Here is an 18,019-nt window from a genome sequence, read left to right on the forward strand (position 1 = left end):
TTATAATCGCCTTGTCAGGAAAACAGTTAGCGTTTCAGCCGGTAATGCATCTCGAGGATTAATATTAAGGTTGGACTGGACGTGTGTGTGCATTTTAATAGCCATTCGATTGATTGACTTGGAGGATTACTTGGAGAATATTCTGAAAATAAAATGCAGTCATTAGTGGGTTTGATTTACAAGCGGCTTTAGATGTCAGATTTTAATCTCAAAGCTTTCTGATCATAAAAATAGTCTTAAATTCTTAACTAGTTTTAATCTGAGGAAATAAAGCTCCCCGATGTAAAGACAAAAATACTAATTGGAATTATTTGACTCTACTTCTAGCCCGCTCCCTGACCTGCTACTGCGATGGCAGTTGTCCCGGCAACGTCAGCAATGGAACCTGCGAAACCAGACCCGGCGGCAGCTGCTTCAGTGCCGTCCAAAGCTTCTACGATGAAACCACAAACACCTACGAGGAGGAGCGCACATACGGTTGCATGCCACCCGAAGACAACGGCGGACTTCTAATGGTGAGTTTCCTCCGAAAATTCCTTAAAGGATCTTAACTAAAAGAGAAATATTTACTTTACAGTGCAAAGTGTCCGCCGTACCCCACCTGCATGGCAAGAACATAGTCTGCTGCGACAAGGAGGATATGTGCAACCGCGACCTGCATCCCGTATACACACCGAGGATGACCACGCCGCCGCCAGAGCTGCCGGTGAGCAGCGAATCCGTCCACACACTCGTCCTCTGCGGTTCCATCGTTGTGTGCCTATCGGTGCTGACGTTAATCATGGCCAGCCTGTGCATCACCTACAAGCGGCGCGAGAAACGCAAGCAACCGCGTCTAATCTCCTCCATGTGCAACTCCCAGCTGTCACCGCTCTCCCAGCTCGTGGAGCAGAGCTCCGGTTCCGGATCGGGACTGCCGCTCCTGGTGCAGCGAACCATTGCCAAGCAGATCCAGATGGTGCGACTGGTGGGCAAAGGCCGCTACGGCGAGGTCTGGCTGGCCAAGTGGCGGGACGAGCGAGTGGCCGTCAAGACCTTCTTCACCACCGAGGAGGCCTCCTGGTTCCGCGAGACCGAGATCTACCAGACCGTCCTCATGCGCCACGACAACATACTGGGCTTTATTGCCGCCGACATCAAGGGAAATGGCAGCTGGACGCAGATGTTGTTGATAACTGACTACCATGAGATGGGAAGCCTACACGATTACCTCTCCACGTCGGTGATCAATCCTCAGAAGCTGCAGCTGCTGGCCTACTCCCTGGCCTCCGGCTTGGCCCATCTGCATGAGGAGATCTTTGGAACTCCGGGCAAACCAGCGATTGCCCATCGGGACATCAAGAGCAAGAATATTCTGGTGAAGCGCAACGGCCAGTGCGCCATTGCCGATTTTGGACTGGCGGTGAAGTACAACTCGGAACTGGATGTGATCCATATTGCACAGAATCCTCGTGTCGGAACACGCCGCTACATGGCGCCAGAGGTTCTCAGCCAGCACCTGGATCCCAAGCAGTTCGAGGAGTTCAAGCGGGCGGACATGTACTCCGTGGGTCTGGTGCTGTGGGAGATGGCCCGCCGCTGCTACACACCCATTTCGGGAACCAAGACGACAACCTGCGAAGACTACGCCTTGCCGTACCACGACGTGGTGCCGTCGGATCCCTCGTTCGAGGACATGCACGCTGTGGTGTGCGTAAAGGGCTTCCGGCCGCCGATACCGTCGCGCTGGCAGGAGGACGACGTCCTGGCCACCGTCTCCAAGATCATGGTGGAGTGTTGGCACCCGAATCCCACCGTCCGCCTGACGGCCCTGCGCGTTAAGAAGACGCTGGGGCGACTGGAAACGGACTGCCTGATCGACATGCCCATGAAGATCATCTAAGCATACTATCTGTATCTGTAGCTATAGTCCCGTTCTAGGTTTGACCTATGTTGCATTTAGTTTTCTGTTTTTCTTTCTGTTTTCGCTTCACCTTCTGTGAAGCCAGCCTCCTAGTTTGGTTCGTAATCTTAAGTTAATTAGCTGCCTGTACTTGGGCGGAGCAGAGCCGAGGATCCCGAAGAGGTGCCTATTTTACGATTACTTTAATCGCCGCACTGATTGTAAGCTAGATGTTAGAGTTACGGCTAGCACATAAGACTAGTTAGGGCTAGACACTAAGGCCTCGTTGCAAACATCTTTTGCAAAATCTTTGGTTAGAAAAATGCTTTAACTATTTGAGAAATACTTGAAGAAGAAGTACGTGTGTCTTTTGAATGTACATAAGTTTGCGGACTAAAATCAATCGGAATCGAAATTACCTTATAGTAGGTGTATACTATATACTTTTTGTGCCAGCTTTTGAACGCTTTAACGAATAAGAATTAAGCCCACTTCCTAAGCCCCTTTTTTTCGGACCCCTCCGAGGCCTTAGCCTCAGCACAGCCTGGTTGTGCCGTGCCTTTGTATGTAGGGATTAACTGAATACTTTCTGCCTTTTGTAAAATCCACGGAATTAGTTGCCTTAAGACAGAGTGTAAAGACAGGAGCCCACTGACAGACGGTGATCCATCGAAGGAGACCAAGCCTGAACCCTTTCTTCTATTGATGTTTATGTGTCGGTTCTTTTGTTTTGTGTAAATAGCATAGATGTTTAAAGGCCGCTAACTATACAGATATATAGTATATATATTATATATTATCGTTATAAGCGATTCTGTAAATACTATATATGTATCTTTATCCTTATCCGTAACCATTTAACTTATCTCTTATCGTTCTTATCAAGTAACCTTGTTTAAGCTAGATGTAGACAGTAAACACTACCCTGTAAGAACACATCGAGTAACTATATACACTAAATGGATATTTAAGTCGATCTTTCAGTTTTTTTTTGTTTCATTATTACTGCGCGCAGACCACAAGAACTAAAGTTTGTATTAAAGCGTTTAGTTAATTTATTTAAAAATAATAAAAAATTATTATTAAACCCAAAAGCTTCTTCTGTGTTTGGTATTTTATTTCTTTGGTCAGCCAGATCGATTCCTCTAATCGCCAGTCATCATCTCCATAAATTCTGTATTCGAAAATAAGGATTCGTTTTAGAAAAGAAAAAATAAAGCAATGTAATATAGGGAACCCACCATCAAAGTCCACTGTTCCGGAGCCATCGGTATCGATCTCAGCAATGATGCCGTCCAGGTCGCTGGAGGAGAGCTTGTCGTCCAGGGCGGCGAGGATTTCCTTGAGCGTGGAGGTGGTGATGTAACCGTTGCCCTCGCGATCGTACAGACGGAAGGCCTCTTTCAGCTCCTTCTGAATGGCCTCGGCGTCCTCCTCCTCGAGGAAATGGGCGGCAATGTTGCAGAAGCCATCAAAGTTCACTTTACCAGTATCCTCCGGATCGTTCTCGTCAATCAGATCCTGCAGCTCGCTCTCCTCGAACATCTGGCCCATGCTGTTCAGAATGGTCTTGAGGCGCAGGGTCTCGATGAAGCCCGTCTTTTGTGTGTCGAACATTTGGAATGCCTTGCGCATGATGTCCATCTTCTCGTCATCCTCCTGCAGTTACGAAAATGAACCCACAAAACACATTAAACACTTCACAGACTGCCACCATTGATTGCACAATCCCCCCTCAAAAAAGAAATGGTACACCCGATAGATACCATTTTGTATCTGTATCTGAATCTGGCTGGGCGACAATCTCAAAGGCGGGTAGACGAGTATCCCAATTTCCAATGCGTTCCAACTGCGTTGGCCTGCGGACGAGAACTAAACCGATCGCCTGGCCAAGATCATTATTTATAAACAACAAATTTCGCTTAGTGGAAGCGTCACTCATACGCAGCATACACCTAAGAAAAGGCAAAAGCAATAGTAGAGGTACACAGGCCGAGGCAGAGGCAGAGGCCGAGGCGGTGGAGGAGGAGGTGGTGTACATCTATGTACATCCAAATCTATCCTTCGGTTATTGTTGGTTTGGCTTTCGGCAAAGCACTTTATTAACAGCCATTGGAATGCGAGAACTGCCGGAGGTGGTGGTGGTGGTGGAGGATGCGGAGACTGATTCTGGCCAGACGCTGATCTAAATCAGATCAAAGTGTTACAGGTGCACAACCGATCGGCGGCAGTGGGTGGTGGGTGGTTGGATTGGGTGTTTTGGTATTTGTTTTTTTTTCTCCCCCCGGGATAGCTTGGGTATGGTGTCGGCTGATATCTAAGGTCAGAGCAGAGGCAGTACAGCGACGTCATTTCCATCATCTTTCCACTGCTGGCAGCCGAAAAAACGAGCGCACAGCGCACGCCACAATTATGCAAAGAGCAGCACTCAGATACATGGACACAGATACACTTACAGATACAGATACATTAACAGATAGAGATATATGCTATACTCCCTCGCATCCGCATCCATGTGGGTGTGCGTGCCTGGTGTGTCGGTCACTCAGTCAGTCACTAAAAATCGACTATAAACGTCTTCACAATCAGTCACAAAATCAGCGCGATTTTCTCACGGTAATTGTATTTTTAGTACTTTATAGCAATTTTTGTCCATATGATCATGAGTGGGCCAGATGCCGTCTCTGCTGGTTCTGCCGATTCCACAGGCTCTTGGCCGCTACTGCTTGATGTTAGTGTTGTGGTTAACCGCTGCGAACCGCCCCCATGCCTAACCCCTTCTACACAGGAAGAAAAAAGCGAGAAAGACATCAATCGAATTCGGTTCCTGCCAGATCAATAATTTCCACAACATTGATTAGGAACATGATCCATCACGGGTCCAATAATTACCATCACGGTTTTATTGGCCTAATAATTCAGACTTACTGCCAATATTTGAATAAACTTTTGGAATGCCTTCTATGTTAGATAGTTCTGGTAACCTCGCTGATATAGTACATCCTCCCTTTTAAGGACTCTTCTAAGTAAGAACCCCTCTAAGTACTGTCCTATTTCTCCCTGTGTAACTACCTTCCCCCACTCGGAAGCTCGCAAATTGTTTTCTGCGCAAAAATGTTGATTTGGTTTTATATTTTTGCTTTAAAACAAACAAACAGGCATTCAGGCTGGCAAATGGACATCAAGCAAGATGGACAGGTCAGTCGGGAGAAGCGAAAGGGGTTTGGATAGTTCGTTCGGTCTTTGTGTCTCTGTGTGTAACCTTCCGACGGCATTTTTTGGCAAAGGCAGCCAGTAGCAGTGGCAAGAGCAGCAACTTTGATGGTCATTTGATTTTTATTATTTATGACAAAACGTGAAACACTTTTGGAATGTGCCGCCGGGCCAAAACTGAAGGTGGATGGGTGGGGTAATGGAGGTGGTAGTATGCCTTCATTTTTTTGGGTGGCAAGTATTGGAGGGGGCGACACCAGAGTGCACTCATACTCATCTACCGAAAGTTCGATTGTTTTTGCATAATTCCCAGAATATGCGCTTCCCCTTGTATAAATAGCTCGAGTGGTGGCCAGTGGCCACAGACGTGGCACTAGTTCTAATTCGGATGCTGACAGTTTGGTGGCATGAAATTTAAGGCAAGATTTACGACGTAATTACCACAACAAATTGTATGAGCCAGGAGCGAAGTCGCAACGACTGCGCCGAACAGGCATTCTAAAAATGAAAATTATGAAAATAGTTTTATGCTTCTGATTCGTCTTGGGACGAAGCTACCTTAAACAGAATGTTTGGTTCATATACGAGTTGTAATTTTTTTTATAAACCATTTCTAGGGCCCTCTTTGGGCGCCTTGAATTTCTGATCCCGCATCCAAACCAATTACAAAATTGTTTCGCTTTCCTTTTCCGGCTGAATGAAACGAAATTGATTAAAATAGCTTATGCCACGTAGCGCGTCTCCAGCTGTGGTTAAAACGGTTCTGTGGTCGTATATTCATTCAGGAAAGGAGAAGGAATGGATCTATATTGGTCTTTGCTACTTTTAATGGGTAATTAAGGCCAAAATTAAAGGACTAAACCTTACCGTAGTATAACCCTTTTGACAGGCTTGTCTAGCCTTAGTTTGGTGGCCGCCTTTGACGATACCTTAGAGGCGCCCAGCTGTTTTGAACTTACTGACGACAAGTGTCCCAATAGCAACATATCTTTCTGGATATATACGTAAAGTGCTTCTGATTAGTTAGTAACATATTCTGAAGATTCAGTCTCTCATAGGAAAAGTAATCCCAATGGTACGAAAGGGAATGTAACGAATCTAAGCTTGCTTACTCCCCAAAGGCCGTTAAAAGTTCTGATTCATGGATTTAATGGAAACCGGGATTACACTCCAAATGACCAGCTACGTTCCTTGTTACTAGGCCGCGACTACAATGTGGTATCTGTGGACTACGCCAACCTCGCCAAGGAGCCGTGCTACTATGAGGCGGTTCTCAATGCGCCGAGTGTGGGTCGTTGCCTGGGCAGAATGCTGAGAACCCTTCTCTACCATAAGATTGTTAAGAATGAAGATATTCACCTCATCGGCTTTGGTTTGGGGGCTCATGTGGCCAGCTTTGCCAGCAATTTTTTGAAGGAGCCAGTGTACCACATCACCGCCTTGGATCCCGCCAAGCCATTTTTTTTGGTCTCGGATCTGGCCAAGAAACTGGATCCCAGTGATGCCAAGTTTGTGGATGTCATCCACACGGATGTAATGATGCTGGGACTGTTGGATCCGGTGGGCCATGTCGATTTCTACGTCAATATGGGCCTTAGCCAGCCCAATTGTGGTGCCAAAAACAAGAGTAAGTAATTGTAAATTTATTTTTTTTATAACCTAATGTGTTTTAGTGGATACCCATGCCTGCTACCACAATCGCTCGGCGATATACTATGCCGAGTCATTGAGCTCTCCCACCGGATTCTATGGCTATCACTGCTCCAGTTTCAAGGATTTCGTATCGGGTGCCTGCTCAACCAAAGATGATGTGCAGCTGATGGGATTAGACGTCAGCCCCCAGTAAGTAACTGATCGATTTTCTAATCGACTTTCTAACCAAAACTCCCCTTCAAGAAGTGCCAGGGGACGCTACTTTTTGGATACCAATGACGCCCCTCCATATGCCATGGGCAGGACCAATAAACTGAACCGCCAGGTGATGGGACGTACCTACGTAAACGATGAAATCATGAAGAAAATGTTTGGCATTGGGACTGAATAGATATGTGGCAATCACATTCCCTTCTAAGTAAATGTTTTATAAAAAGGTAGGCATTCAATAAAAACGGAAGGAGGCTCTTGAAAAATGTTTAAAATTTATTACATACTTTCGGGGGCAAAAGTAGACGTTTCTACTAGAAAGATTCCAGGTACCACTTTTCAAAACATATTATCTTTAAAAATATTCAACACTTTCGCTAAAGAATTATATGTATATATTTTGTAGATACATTCTTCTGTTCTGTTTCCCAATTTTTGTTAAAAAATTCATATTTTTAAACTCAATTTAAATGCTTTGTCGAAGCATATTTTTTTTGACGTGTTCAGGTAAGTTTTACCTTTCGCTGGCAATCAACAGGAGAGGACGGAGGCGAAGGGGCGCCGTGTCATCAACTCGTTGGGCCAGATGACAGATGCCAAGAAAAAGTTGCCGCCACTGGCTGACTGAAAACACGGCTACATATGCATATTTATATCGAAAGCAATTTCACGCGCCTTTGCCTTTTCATTCGAAACGCGAAACATAATGGAATTCTCGGTTGCGAGGGGCGGCGGACTAACGAAACTAACGCGGAACTAACAGGGCCCAAAAACAACAAACGCCTTGCATTCCGTCGCCAAGAAGCGACTACAGCCGAGGATGCATTTTGGACACGACTCCAAATCAAAGCAGGCGACGTCGAGTTTGATCGATAAAAGTCAACTGTTTGGAGCGCCCGACGTGGAGCTAATCAGAACTCGTCCGATGAGTAGTACGTAGTCGTCAGTAGACTGTTAAACCGAACGAAAACGGCAAACGGCTGAAACAATCACGGATACGGACAGAGTCAAGGTAAGAAGGAAGCCACTATGGAAGAGCTCCAGGATGCCAGCATCCATCACATGACCGCCAAGGTGATTACGGCCATCAAGAGCACCAAATGCTACGAGCCCTTGTTCAAGGAGCTGCAGCGACTGGTCTGCAATCCCACGGTGGATACCCATGACATGCGCAACACCTTGGAGGACGCCATCAAGGGTGCCGGCCTCGAGACGGAAATCCGTAACATTGTCTACAATCTGGTCCGCAGCCGCCTCACCAAGTCCGAGGAGAAGGCCCAGACCAGCAAACAAAATTCGGTGGGTAGACAATGTCTACAATGTCTACTAGACATAGTAGGTCAAAATAGTTTTATTTTCCAAATTCCGACAAGTGAAGGGAAGTAACTCAATATAACTAGAAGAGTTATATTTGTTGTTTATTTTACTTCCCCTGCCTTTTACAAATTGTAAACCAAAATGAAAATATAATTTTTGTTTTTGTTTTTGATCTATCCAAATGGACGTGTCAAAAAGTTCTTCATCCTTTGTTACTGTTAAAGTTAAATCCTTCGTTACAATTACTTGTAATTTTCTTAAATTTTAAATATTAATTTTTTCCTATCAGAAACCCACCGTTAGCGATCCCCTTGGCTACTTGAAAAGGGCGGGAGTCCTTTGGGATCGCAGAGTGCGAAAGAGCCTTAATGCCATGTGCACCGAACTCAAGGTCCCGCTGCATGGCCAGCCCAGGATCAGTGCCGACCGAGAGGACTTTATGGCCAAGTGGAACGAGTTGAGCAACTACAATATGGGTATGTATATTTCAAGTATTTAGGAGAGTGATAAATGAAAAAGTTCCTTTAGATTTGGCAAACTATAGACCCGTTTACGCACCCAAGGACCTGTTGGAAGTGCTCCTGTCTCTTAAAGGACCAGCTAAGACCACCGAACACACAGAGTATGTGGGTCTGTTTTGGTATATAATAGTTATAATTTCTTATTTTCTGTCCTTCAGCCATATCCCCCAATGGGAATTCTCACACATAGCTCTTCCTGTAAAAAATCTCTTCGAGCTGAGAGCCCATTACGCAGATCTCCTGCGCAGTGACAGTTATTTGGGTGTTCCGGATCTAACTGTCCAGTGCCAACGTATCCTTGAGGCCAGACATGCTCCAATGTGTCAGCAGTTTTTAAAGAAGGGCTGTACTCCAGCTCCCTATCGGGGAGCCTTGTGGGCCTCTGTGCTGGACAGCAAGTTGCACGATTACGTAAGTAGCAGGTCATTCGAATATTCCAAGAGAGGGTAAAAGATTATTACCATCTAGGATATCGAATACTGGCAAAAATTGCGCAATTCCGTGTGGACCACGGATCACATAGTGGACAAGCTGGTGTTCAAGGACATCCAGCTGACTGCTTCCAACGACGACCAGTACTTCGTGTTCGAGGACGTGCTCTACCAAGTGCTGCTCTGCTTTTCCCGGGACACAGACATCGGCGGCTGCGTGGAGTACGAAGCCTTTCCGGTCAAGGGCAAGACCTACGAGGGTCCTCCCTCGGGTGTGGTGCCATTCCACGGCATCTGCATGTTCGCAGCCCCATTCTGCTACTTGTACGACTCCCCAGTAAACCTCTACTATACCTTCCGTGCCTTCTATATCCGCTACTGCCATCGCCTCACCACGATCAACACGCATCCGCAGGGCATAGTCAGTTTGTGCCTTCTCTTCGAGAAGCTACTCCAGACCTACGAACCCCAACTTTGGTCGCATTTTCGTGAGCTCCAAATACAGCCGTAAGTAGGACCAAAGGGCTCAGGATCTTGGATCTTTAATAAACACATTTATTCCTTCCAGCCTGCGTGTCGTCTTCAAGTGGCTGATGCGGGCCTTTTCGGGCCATCTGCCTCCTGACCAGCTGCTGGTGCTTTGGGATTTGGTAAGGACCTGCCCACTATTGCATGAAGTTGCAATTTCAAATTCTTTCTAATTGTATTTTCCAGATCCTTGGCTTTGATAGCCTAGAGATTTTACCGCTCTTCGCAATTATTATCCTTAGCTTCCGGAAGGAAAGCATCATGCAAGTGGCCTCCCTAGACAGCATCGAAGCTATTCTAGCGGATCTCTCCTCCATCAAGGTTCTGCCTTTGGTCCAATTGGCACTAAGTCGGGACTGAAGGAACCTCTAGTATTCGGTGGGTTTCATCGTAGTAACTAAATTAAAGTATTAGAGTGCAATATGAATTAAATTTGTCGCAAATGTAAAATATATTTCTTTATTATTAAAAAAAGATTAATATCAAAATAATCAATGGCAAAAATTAGAAACAGAAACAGAGGGAATCATTTGCGTTCTACGAAATCCAGATGAACGCCGCCCTTCAAGGCAGCCATAAAGTAGGTGTCATCGTACTGATTATCCTTTCGTGTTTTGGGATTAACCTTGATGTCAAAGTTGCGCACAATCTCCACCAAAGCAGCTTTCATTTGGGTGAGAGCGAAGCGCATACCTGAAATAGAAGTAACTTTTAAGCCTCTGAAACAAATTTGAGGCATTATTGATCCTACCTGGACAGATGCGAGGACCATCACCAAAGCCAAAGTAAACACCTTGGTCCTTGTATTTTTTGATTCCTCCGTTTTCCTCTAGGAAGCGCTCAGGCTTGAATGTTTCCGGGTCTTCAAAGTATTGGGGATCGTGATAGAGAGCATTAGTTGGGAGGATGACCACATCACCGGGATTTACTTGGACCCTGACTCCATTCTTGTTGATGAACTCATAGGGCTGGGTTACCAATTTTCGGGACGACAAGCCAGGGGGGAAAATTCTCAAAGCCTCTGAAGAGTATTTGTAAATATTATATTTAAGAAAATATACTTCCATTTATGTTCGGGAATAACTCACCATGAATACAGGCATCCAAGTAGGGCAGTTCACTCAGCTGTTCAAAGGTCAGTTCATCCTTGCCGATTTCCTCTCTCAACAATTGCTGCGTCCGCGGATAGCGTCCCAGGGACAGTAGAGTATGAGCCAACACCTGAGCCGTTGTCTCGAATCCGTCCGTGAGGAAGGTCATCGTGTGCGAGGTCAACTCCATCACATTTAGACCCCGTTTATCCTGCAACTGCAGCATGTAATTGAGGAAGTCCTCCCGCTGCTGGGGATTCTCCCGCCTCAAGTTGATGCACTTCTTCATGAGGTCGTAGAAGAATTCTTCAACGTCTTTGGCAAACAGAGACACTCTGTAGAACCTTTGGATTGGCGGCCAGATGGTGGCCAGGGTCATGTAGAAGAAAAATCCAAAGGAATGCTCGAAGACGCGCTTGATCATACCCACAACGGGCGTGGGTGTGTCAGTAAAGTTCTGTGCAGAGATGCCCAGGACACAGTCGGAGACCACTTCGGTGGTGTAGCACAAGCACAGATCCTTAGCATTCAAGCCATCCGATGAGGCAATTCGTTGCTGTTTCTTGATATAATCCACCAGTTTTATGCACACGCTCTGGGACACTGGGTATGCGGCCTTGATCTGTTAAATAAATTACAAAAATTTATTAGAAGAATGGGGCACCAGCATTTGTTTACTCAATGGCTACGGGCCCTGCATATTAATTGACACTCTCCCAATGAAAACTGACGTATAAGCCTAACAAACATTATTACGTCGCACTTTTGGGAACCAGTTTCTCTCCAAGTCTTACCCGATGAGCCGACAGTCCGGGTGTGACTTCCGCACGCCTCTCCTTCCACGCCTCGCCCCTCAATATGAACGGATTGTTGATCAAGATTGAGTCCCCAGAGTTGTCGGTCTAAAATTGAAAATAAATCACAGCTCTAAGCCAAAGTACTTTTCTATTTCTCACAAATTGGCTCATTTCGTTGTCATGGAAGCTGCGGAAGTCGTTCACAAAAATCTTGCGAATATATTCCGGACTGGTTATGAGGAGTTGGGGATTACGAGTGTTGTAGACACCAACGATATTGTCCGTGTCCTTATATTGGCTATAAGAAAAGTCTTAGTTTTTGAACACATCTAGGTATTAAAGTACTCACTTGTAGATGTCATCGATATCATAGACCATGTTTCGCTTTTGCGTAAACATGCTGGGGAAACTGCCCACAAAAGGCCATGCTTTGGCCTCGGGGATCCCCCGCTTCTTCCAATAGCCAAAGTTCCAAACCAGGAAGACATAGATCAGGGCCACAAACCCGACCAACAGAAACAAAATCGTTGTAAGTGGACACATCGCACAACCGCTCGGCAACGCGGAGAAAAACGAACTGAAGCAACCTCCATTGAGCAACCTCCGTGATTTAAATTGAACTTGATGACAGTCAAGTGGATGGGCGGGCGGTCCACAAACATGGATTCACCCAATAAACAAATTGATAAAATGGCCTGCTTCCCATACTAAAATACTCCCTGACTTCTATTTGACGATAAGAGACGCTAGTGCTATCAAGATCAAGTGGAAGCCCTTGACTATACCTTCACCAATGAGGCGATAAGTAAATTGTGATAGTAACCTAGTAAGTTATAGACAATCTGAATTCTCTAGCATTCTCCCTTGGTCTTCCTCGAAGTCGAACGAAAATTTATTTTAGCTCCTTAAAGTCTAGCCAAACGCCTCCTTTTAGAGCTGCCATGAAATACGTGTCATCAAACCGATTATCCGTGCGAGTTTTAGGGTTAACTTTGATGTCAAAGTTACGGACTGTATCCACCAGAGCCGCTTTGAGTTGCGTTAGAGCGAATTTCATGCCTGAAAGATGGGATATTCGGATTTAGTCCAAAGCCAAATGACTCTTTTGAACGTACTCACCCGGGCAGATGCGGGGACCATCTCCAAATCCAAAGTAAACTCCTTGATCTCTGTACTTTTTGGCTCCACCATTGGACTCCAAGAATCGCTCTGGTTTGAATTTTTCCGGATCTTCATAATACTGAGGATCATTTTGAAGGGAGTTTACTGGAACCAGGACGACATCACCGGGATTAACCTTAACTGTGACACCATTTTTGTTTACGAATTCATACGTTTCGGTTACCAGCTTCCGTGCCACCAAAACGGCCGGAAAAATTCTCATGGTTTCTGGAAATAAATATAATTTTTACTTCAGCTATACTTTGCGAACAATTTATGTTTTTACCATGAATGCAGGCTTCCATATAGGGCAGCTCACTGAGTTCCTCGAAGCTCAAGTCCTTGGTGCCTACCTCTTCCCTTAACTTTCGAATTGTCTCGGGATTACGTGCCAGCAACAGAAGGATGTGAGCCAGGGCTCCAGCTGTTGTCTCGAACCCGTCCGTAAGGAAGGTCATCGTATGCGAAGTCAGCTCCAGGGTATCTAGACCTTTTTTCTCTTGGAGGGTCAACATGTAATTGAGGAAGTCGTCGCGTTGCTGAATTGGATTCTCCTTTCTTAACAGGATGCACTTCTTCATGATGTCGAAAAAGAAGTTCTCAACATCCTTGGAAAAAAGTGGAACCGTGTAGAACTTCCTGATTGGAGGCCACAGATTGGCGATTATGGTAAAGAATATGAAGCCAAACGACTGATCGAAAACCTTCTTGATCATTCCAACCAGCTGTGTGGGGTTATCCGTGAAGCTCTGGGCTGAGATACCTAGGACACAGTCCGAGACCACTTCTGTGGTGTAGCACAGGCACAGATCCTTGGCGTTTATTCCATCAGCCGGAGCCATTTTGATTTGTTTTTTGATATAGTCGACAAACTTCTTGCACACATCTTGGGACACAGGATAGACGGCTTTGACCTTTAAATAAAATTAGATAACTAAAAATATAAGCCGTCATTAACATACAAGAATAACAAATATCAATTCTCCTGTTTTGTTTATTATCATTAACTCTTCCAATTTGAAACCTAATCAGTGATAACTTTTAATTTATATTTTAAGTGCCTTATAATTAGCTGATGATAACCTAATAAGTATGGGCAATACATATTGAAATCACAACGTTATCATCTACACAGCGAGTTCTTTTTCAGAACGCTGAATAAAAATGACTTGCCCGATTTGCTGAAAGGCCTGGCGTTACTTCGGCTCGCCTCTCCTTCCACTCATTTCCAAACAGTACAAATGGATTGTTGGCCAATATCTTGTCCACCTTCTTGTCAGTCTGTCAAGGAATATGATCAAGGAAAATTCTTATCAATTTTAGTTATATATTTTCAAGTACTCACAAACAACCCCATTTCATTATCATGGAAACTGCGAAAGTCGCTGGAAAATACTTTATGAGCGTACTCCGGTGTGAGGACCAAAAGTTGGGGAAGTCGGGTATTGAACAATCCCACAATGCTATCAGAGTCCTTGTATTGACTAATAATAATATATTGTTAGTTTTTTTCTCGAATCAATGCTTTGCTTACTTGTAGATTTCATCAATGTCATAGACCATGTTCCTCTTCTGGGTGAACACGCTGGGTAAACTGCCCACGAAAGGCCATGCCTTGGCACTTGATATTCCACGCTTCTTCCAGTAGTTGAAGTTCCACGTCAAAAAGACGTACACCAGGGCCAACAGACCCAACAAGCCCAAAAGAATTGTGGTAACCGGACACATGACCACACGCCAATGAAATCAGAACCCGACTGAGGATACATTGAGCTATTTCTGTGATTTAAATGAAACCACCTCCCGGTCAAGTACTACGTATGTGTATGTATAAAGCAATCTTGAATTCAACTAACGAATTGATAAAATTGCGCCGCACCTAATGCTTCACATTTAAAAGCACTATCTGTGTGTTTTGTTCAGTGATAAGAGATTATGTGGACATATAGCTCAATTGGGATGCGATAATAACTAAACAAAAACTAGAAAGACAATATAACTGACAAAAATAAAACAAAATAAAAGCTTATAAAAATTACAAGTCCTACTAAACGTTTTTAACGGATTTAATTTTATTTTAAAGAGTTTTAAAACAAGCAATCTATGACTTATTTGAAACCTTAGCACTTAATGTTAATTTAAGAAAGTTTTAAGAACACTTATCTACACAAGAATTTAAGACAACCCATTGGACACAAAATATCAAAATGATTGAAATGTTTAATGAACCCATACCCGAGGTGGATATGATGAAAGTGGCCACAAACGCCGATGTACATCGTAGAGCTATTCTTGGCTTTGCTCCCCGGATCGGTATGGTCATTGTTGACTACGCTGATCTGGACAGGATCGACAACTTCTATTTGGAGTGCCAGAAGTATAGGGACTACTATCGCGATCCGCACCATAAAATGCACAAGCCCACCCGGTTCCGGCAGCACCAGGGCAAGTGTGGAATCAAACTCGATCGGAGTGTCAAGCAACTGACCCAGCCGATCCGTTGGGTTGGAGAACGGCAGCCAGTAATCTATCCGGAGATCAGGAATACCAGCATGCGTCTGGGCGTGCCTCTAATGCCCCAATTTCTAGGACGCTACGACAAATACACCTCTGTCGCCTACAAACGCTAAGAGATCGTTTCGGATCTTGCCTGTATGCGTTCGCTTAAGGTCTAGGTTTCTTTGGGAAAGTTTCGAGAATTGATTTTTGATATATCTATCGGGTCGAACTTGAGGCGGTCTCAAAGAATCTCAAACCTTAAGCAAGCTCATCTTTGTATTAAAATTAAATTGTAAATACACGACTACACAAGGTCAATACAAACATATGTGAATTATATAGTGCAATTAAAAACAAAACATATTGATTTTAAAAATTGTGAAACTATGTTAAGCCATAGTTTGCTCAAATATGCTTAGGGTTAGGCTTTTGAAGTTGAAAGATCAAAATACTTTAAAACTTGGTAACAAACGCACTAAATTTTACAAAAAATATTCAAGATTAAATTTTATTTCAGTTCCTTAAAGTCTAGCCAAATGCCTCCTTTTAAAGCGGCCATAAAGAATGTGTCATCAAATCGATTATCCGTGCGAGTTCTTGGGTTAACTTTAAAGTCAAAGTTACGGACTATTTCCACCAGAGCCGCCTTGAGTTGTGTGATTGAGAATTTCATACCTTTAAGAAGAAATTGAGCTTGTGATAACCCAAGTATTTAATTTTATAAGCTTTACTCACCTGGGCAGATGCGGGGCCCATCACCAAATCCAAAGTAAACTCCTTGATCTCTGTACTTTTTGGCTCCACCATTGGACTCCAAGAATCGTTCTGGTTTGAATTCTTCCGGATCTTCATAGTACTGGGGATCCTTTTGAAGGGAGTTTACTGGAACTAGGACGACATCACCGGGGTAAACTTTAACTCTGACACCATTTTTGTTAACAAATTCATACGTCTCAGATACGAGTTTCCGTGCATACAAAGCAGGTGGGAAAATTCGTAGTGTTTCTGGAAAAAAATATTGCTCTTTCTTTATCTATGTGTTTACATCTTTCTACTTACCATGAATGCAGGCTTCAATGTAGGGCAGTTCACTCAGCTCCTCGAAGTTCAGTTCCTTGGTGCCTACCTCTTCCCTTAACTTTCGAATAGTCTCGGGATTCCGTGCCAGCAACAAAAGGATGTGAGCCAGAGTTCCAGCCGTTGTCTCGAATCCGTCGGTGAGGAAAGTCATCGTATGCGAGGTCAACTCCACTGTATCTAGACCTTTTTTCTCTTGAAGGGTCAACATGTAATTAAGGAAGTCGTCTCGTTGCTGAACTGGATTCTCTTTCCTCAACTGGATGCACTTCTTCATGATGTCGAAAAAAAAGTTCTCCACATCTTTGGAAAATAATGGTACGCTGTACAGTTTTCTGATTGGAGGCCACAGATTGGCCACTACATTGAAGTATATGAAGGCAAATGACCCCTCAAAAACCCTCTTGATCATTCCAACCAGCGGTGTGGGGTTATCCGTGAAGCTCTGGGCCGAAATTCCAAGGACACAGTCCGAAACCACTTCGGTGGTGTAGCACAGGCACAGATCCTTGGCGTTTATTCCATCAGCCGGAGCCATTTTGATTTGTTTTTTGATATAGTCGACAAACTTCTTGCACACATCTTGGGACACAGGATAGACGGCTTTGACCTTTATAATAAATTATCAAAAATTTACTAACAAAGCTTATCTACAAAATTACCACCATAGGCATTATAATCTTCTATAACATCACCATTATTATATTCTATAACATGGTAAACTTGAAGTTGAAATTTAAGTAGTTTGCTCAAGGTTTAAAATTGATATTATTACCTACATATACTGCTTATTATTATCAATAAATGCGGATTACATTTTATCAGGTGGGCAATAAAATCAATACCTTTATCAGCAACCTATTAATGTATTACCTATTAACTAGATTTGTTTTGCCCATGGAATGCATTCACTGCCGGCATTTACGTACCCGGTTTGCTGAAAGTCCTGGCGTTACTTCGGCTCGCCTCTCCTTCCATTCATCTCCCCTGAGTACAGCTGGGTTGTTGGCCAAGATTTTGTCCACCTTTTTGTCAGTCTGGCACGAAACGATCCATAAGATAGTCACTTTTAATTGATAATATTGTTAGACCACTTACAAACAAACCCAGTTCATTATCATGGAAACTGCGAAAGTCCGAGGCATATATTTTGTGCGCATACTCTGGAGTTGTTACCAAAAGTTGTGGAAGACGAGTATTGAACACTCCAACAATGCTGTGCGAGTCCTTGTACTCACTAATATAAAACAGAGTGAAATGTTAGTGAATTTATTGCTTAGTTGTAGACAACTCACTTGTAGATATCGTCAATGTCGTAGACCCTGTTCCGTTTCTGGGTGAACACACTGGGGAAACTGCCCACGAAAGGCCATGCCTTGGCACTTGGTATTCCACGCTTTTTCCAATAGTTGAAGTTCCATGTTAAGAATACGTATACCAGTGCCAGCAGCCCAACAAGCCCCAACAAAATCGTAGTAACCGGACACATGACCGTTCGCCAACGAAAACAGAACTAGACTGAGCTACATTGAGAATGTTCTCTGCTTTTAATTAAGCTCTCTGCCGGTCAAGTTCATAGGCACTTGGCAGCCCCATTTACACTATAAATTGATAAAATTGCCAGTGACGCCATATCTAA

At 44.1% G+C, this 18,019-nt stretch overlaps 8 protein-coding genes across 12 annotated transcripts in view; 4 read left to right on the top strand and 4 right to left on the bottom strand.

Annotated features, from left to right (window-relative positions):
• Positions 1-2,858, top strand: part of tkv (serine/threonine receptor kinase thickveins) — a 49,230-nt gene extending 46,372 nt beyond the window's left edge. For both annotated transcript variants that reach the window (XM_017244240.3, XM_017244241.3), the window contains 2 exons: positions 328-515; positions 578-2,858. In XM_017244240.3, the coding sequence (XP_017099729.2) occupies positions 328-515; positions 578-1,882 (1,493 nt within the window). In that variant the 3' untranslated portion in view covers positions 1,883-2,858. The remainder of the gene's footprint in view (positions 1-327; positions 516-577) is intronic.
• Positions 2,859-2,913: 55 nt separating this feature from the next.
• On the bottom strand, positions 2,914-7,591 carry TpnC25D (Troponin C at 25D). 2 transcript variants are annotated; one of them, XM_070276792.1, is made up of 3 exons: positions 7,477-7,591; positions 3,124-3,541; positions 2,914-3,056 (listed from the first exon to the last, which is right to left on the bottom strand). In XM_070276792.1, exons 2-3 carry the CDS (start codon positions 3,524-3,526, stop codon positions 3,028-3,030), a joined length of 432 nt encoding a protein of 143 aa, XP_070132893.1. In that variant the 5' UTR covers positions 3,527-3,541; positions 7,477-7,591; the 3' UTR covers positions 2,914-3,027. The 2 variants fall into 2 exon arrangements, with proteins under 2 accessions (XP_070132893.1, XP_017099734.1); XM_017244245.3 differs by lacking the exon at positions 7,477-7,591 and adding an exon at positions 3,649-3,797.
• LOC108127239 (pancreatic lipase-related protein 2) lies at positions 5,798-7,233 on the top strand. Its single transcript, XM_017244178.3, has 5 exons — positions 5,798-5,927; positions 5,985-6,099; positions 6,154-6,722; positions 6,769-6,937; positions 6,992-7,233. The coding sequence occupies exons 1-5, from the start codon at positions 5,894-5,896 to the stop codon at positions 7,137-7,139; spliced, it is 1,035 nt and encodes a 344-aa protein (XP_017099667.2). The 5' UTR covers positions 5,798-5,893; the 3' UTR covers positions 7,140-7,233.
• A 219-nt stretch (positions 7,592-7,810) lies between the features above and the next one.
• On the top strand, positions 7,811-10,205 carry LOC108127236 (TBC1 domain family member 19). 2 transcript variants are annotated; one of them, XM_017244174.3, is made up of 7 exons: positions 7,811-8,257; positions 8,565-8,751; positions 8,804-8,897; positions 8,955-9,207; positions 9,265-9,734; positions 9,796-9,877; positions 9,942-10,205. In XM_017244174.3, exons 1-7 carry the CDS (start codon positions 7,988-7,990, stop codon positions 10,113-10,115), a joined length of 1,530 nt encoding a protein of 509 aa, XP_017099663.2. In that variant the 5' UTR covers positions 7,811-7,987; the 3' UTR covers positions 10,116-10,205. The 2 variants fall into 2 exon arrangements, with proteins under 2 accessions (XP_017099663.2, XP_070132890.1); XM_070276789.1 differs by lacking the exon at positions 7,811-8,257 and adding an exon at positions 8,344-8,498.
• LOC122322228 (probable cytochrome P450 28d1) lies at positions 10,183-12,186 on the bottom strand. The gene is made up of 6 exons (XM_043213859.2): positions 11,993-12,186; positions 11,803-11,941; positions 11,641-11,748; positions 10,844-11,468; positions 10,507-10,776; positions 10,183-10,448 (listed from the first exon to the last, which is right to left on the bottom strand). The coding sequence occupies exons 1-6, from the start codon at positions 12,184-12,186 to the stop codon at positions 10,282-10,284; spliced, it is 1,503 nt and encodes a 500-aa protein (XP_043069794.1). The 3' UTR covers positions 10,183-10,281.
• Positions 12,187-12,530: 344 nt separating this feature from the next.
• On the bottom strand, positions 12,531-14,816 carry LOC108127221 (probable cytochrome P450 28d1). 2 transcript variants are annotated; one of them, XM_017244143.3, is made up of 6 exons: positions 14,339-14,816; positions 14,150-14,288; positions 13,978-14,085; positions 13,091-13,718; positions 12,763-13,032; positions 12,531-12,702 (listed from the first exon to the last, which is right to left on the bottom strand). In XM_017244143.3, the coding sequence occupies exons 1-6, from the start codon at positions 14,530-14,532 to the stop codon at positions 12,536-12,538; spliced, it is 1,506 nt and encodes a 501-aa protein (XP_017099632.2). In that variant the 5' UTR covers positions 14,533-14,816; the 3' UTR covers positions 12,531-12,535. The 2 variants fall into 2 exon arrangements, with proteins under 2 accessions (XP_017099632.2, XP_070132891.1); XM_070276790.1 differs by having other exon boundaries at positions 14,150-14,278; positions 14,339-14,423.
• Positions 14,817-14,894: 78 nt separating this feature from the next.
• On the top strand, positions 14,895-15,679 carry LOC108127244 (uncharacterized). The gene has a single exon (XM_017244182.3). It carries the CDS (start codon positions 15,012-15,014, stop codon positions 15,432-15,434), a length of 423 nt encoding a protein of 140 aa, XP_017099671.2. The 5' UTR covers positions 14,895-15,011; the 3' UTR covers positions 15,435-15,679.
• Positions 15,680-15,811: 132 nt separating this feature from the next.
• On the bottom strand, positions 15,812-17,908 carry LOC108127219 (probable cytochrome P450 28d1). Its single transcript, XM_043213784.2, has 6 exons — positions 17,676-17,908; positions 17,479-17,617; positions 17,310-17,417; positions 16,363-16,990; positions 16,039-16,308; positions 15,812-15,978 (listed from the first exon to the last, which is right to left on the bottom strand). The coding sequence occupies exons 1-6, from the start codon at positions 17,867-17,869 to the stop codon at positions 15,812-15,814; spliced, it is 1,506 nt and encodes a 501-aa protein (XP_043069719.1). The 5' UTR covers positions 17,870-17,908.
• Positions 17,909-18,019: the final 111 nt, after the last annotated feature.

Source organism: Drosophila bipectinata, chromosome 2L, assembly GCF_030179905.1.
Source record: "Drosophila bipectinata strain 14024-0381.07 chromosome 2L, DbipHiC1v2, whole genome shotgun sequence".
In the NCBI taxonomy this organism is placed as follows: Eukaryota; Metazoa; Arthropoda; class Insecta; order Diptera; family Drosophilidae; genus Drosophila; species Drosophila bipectinata.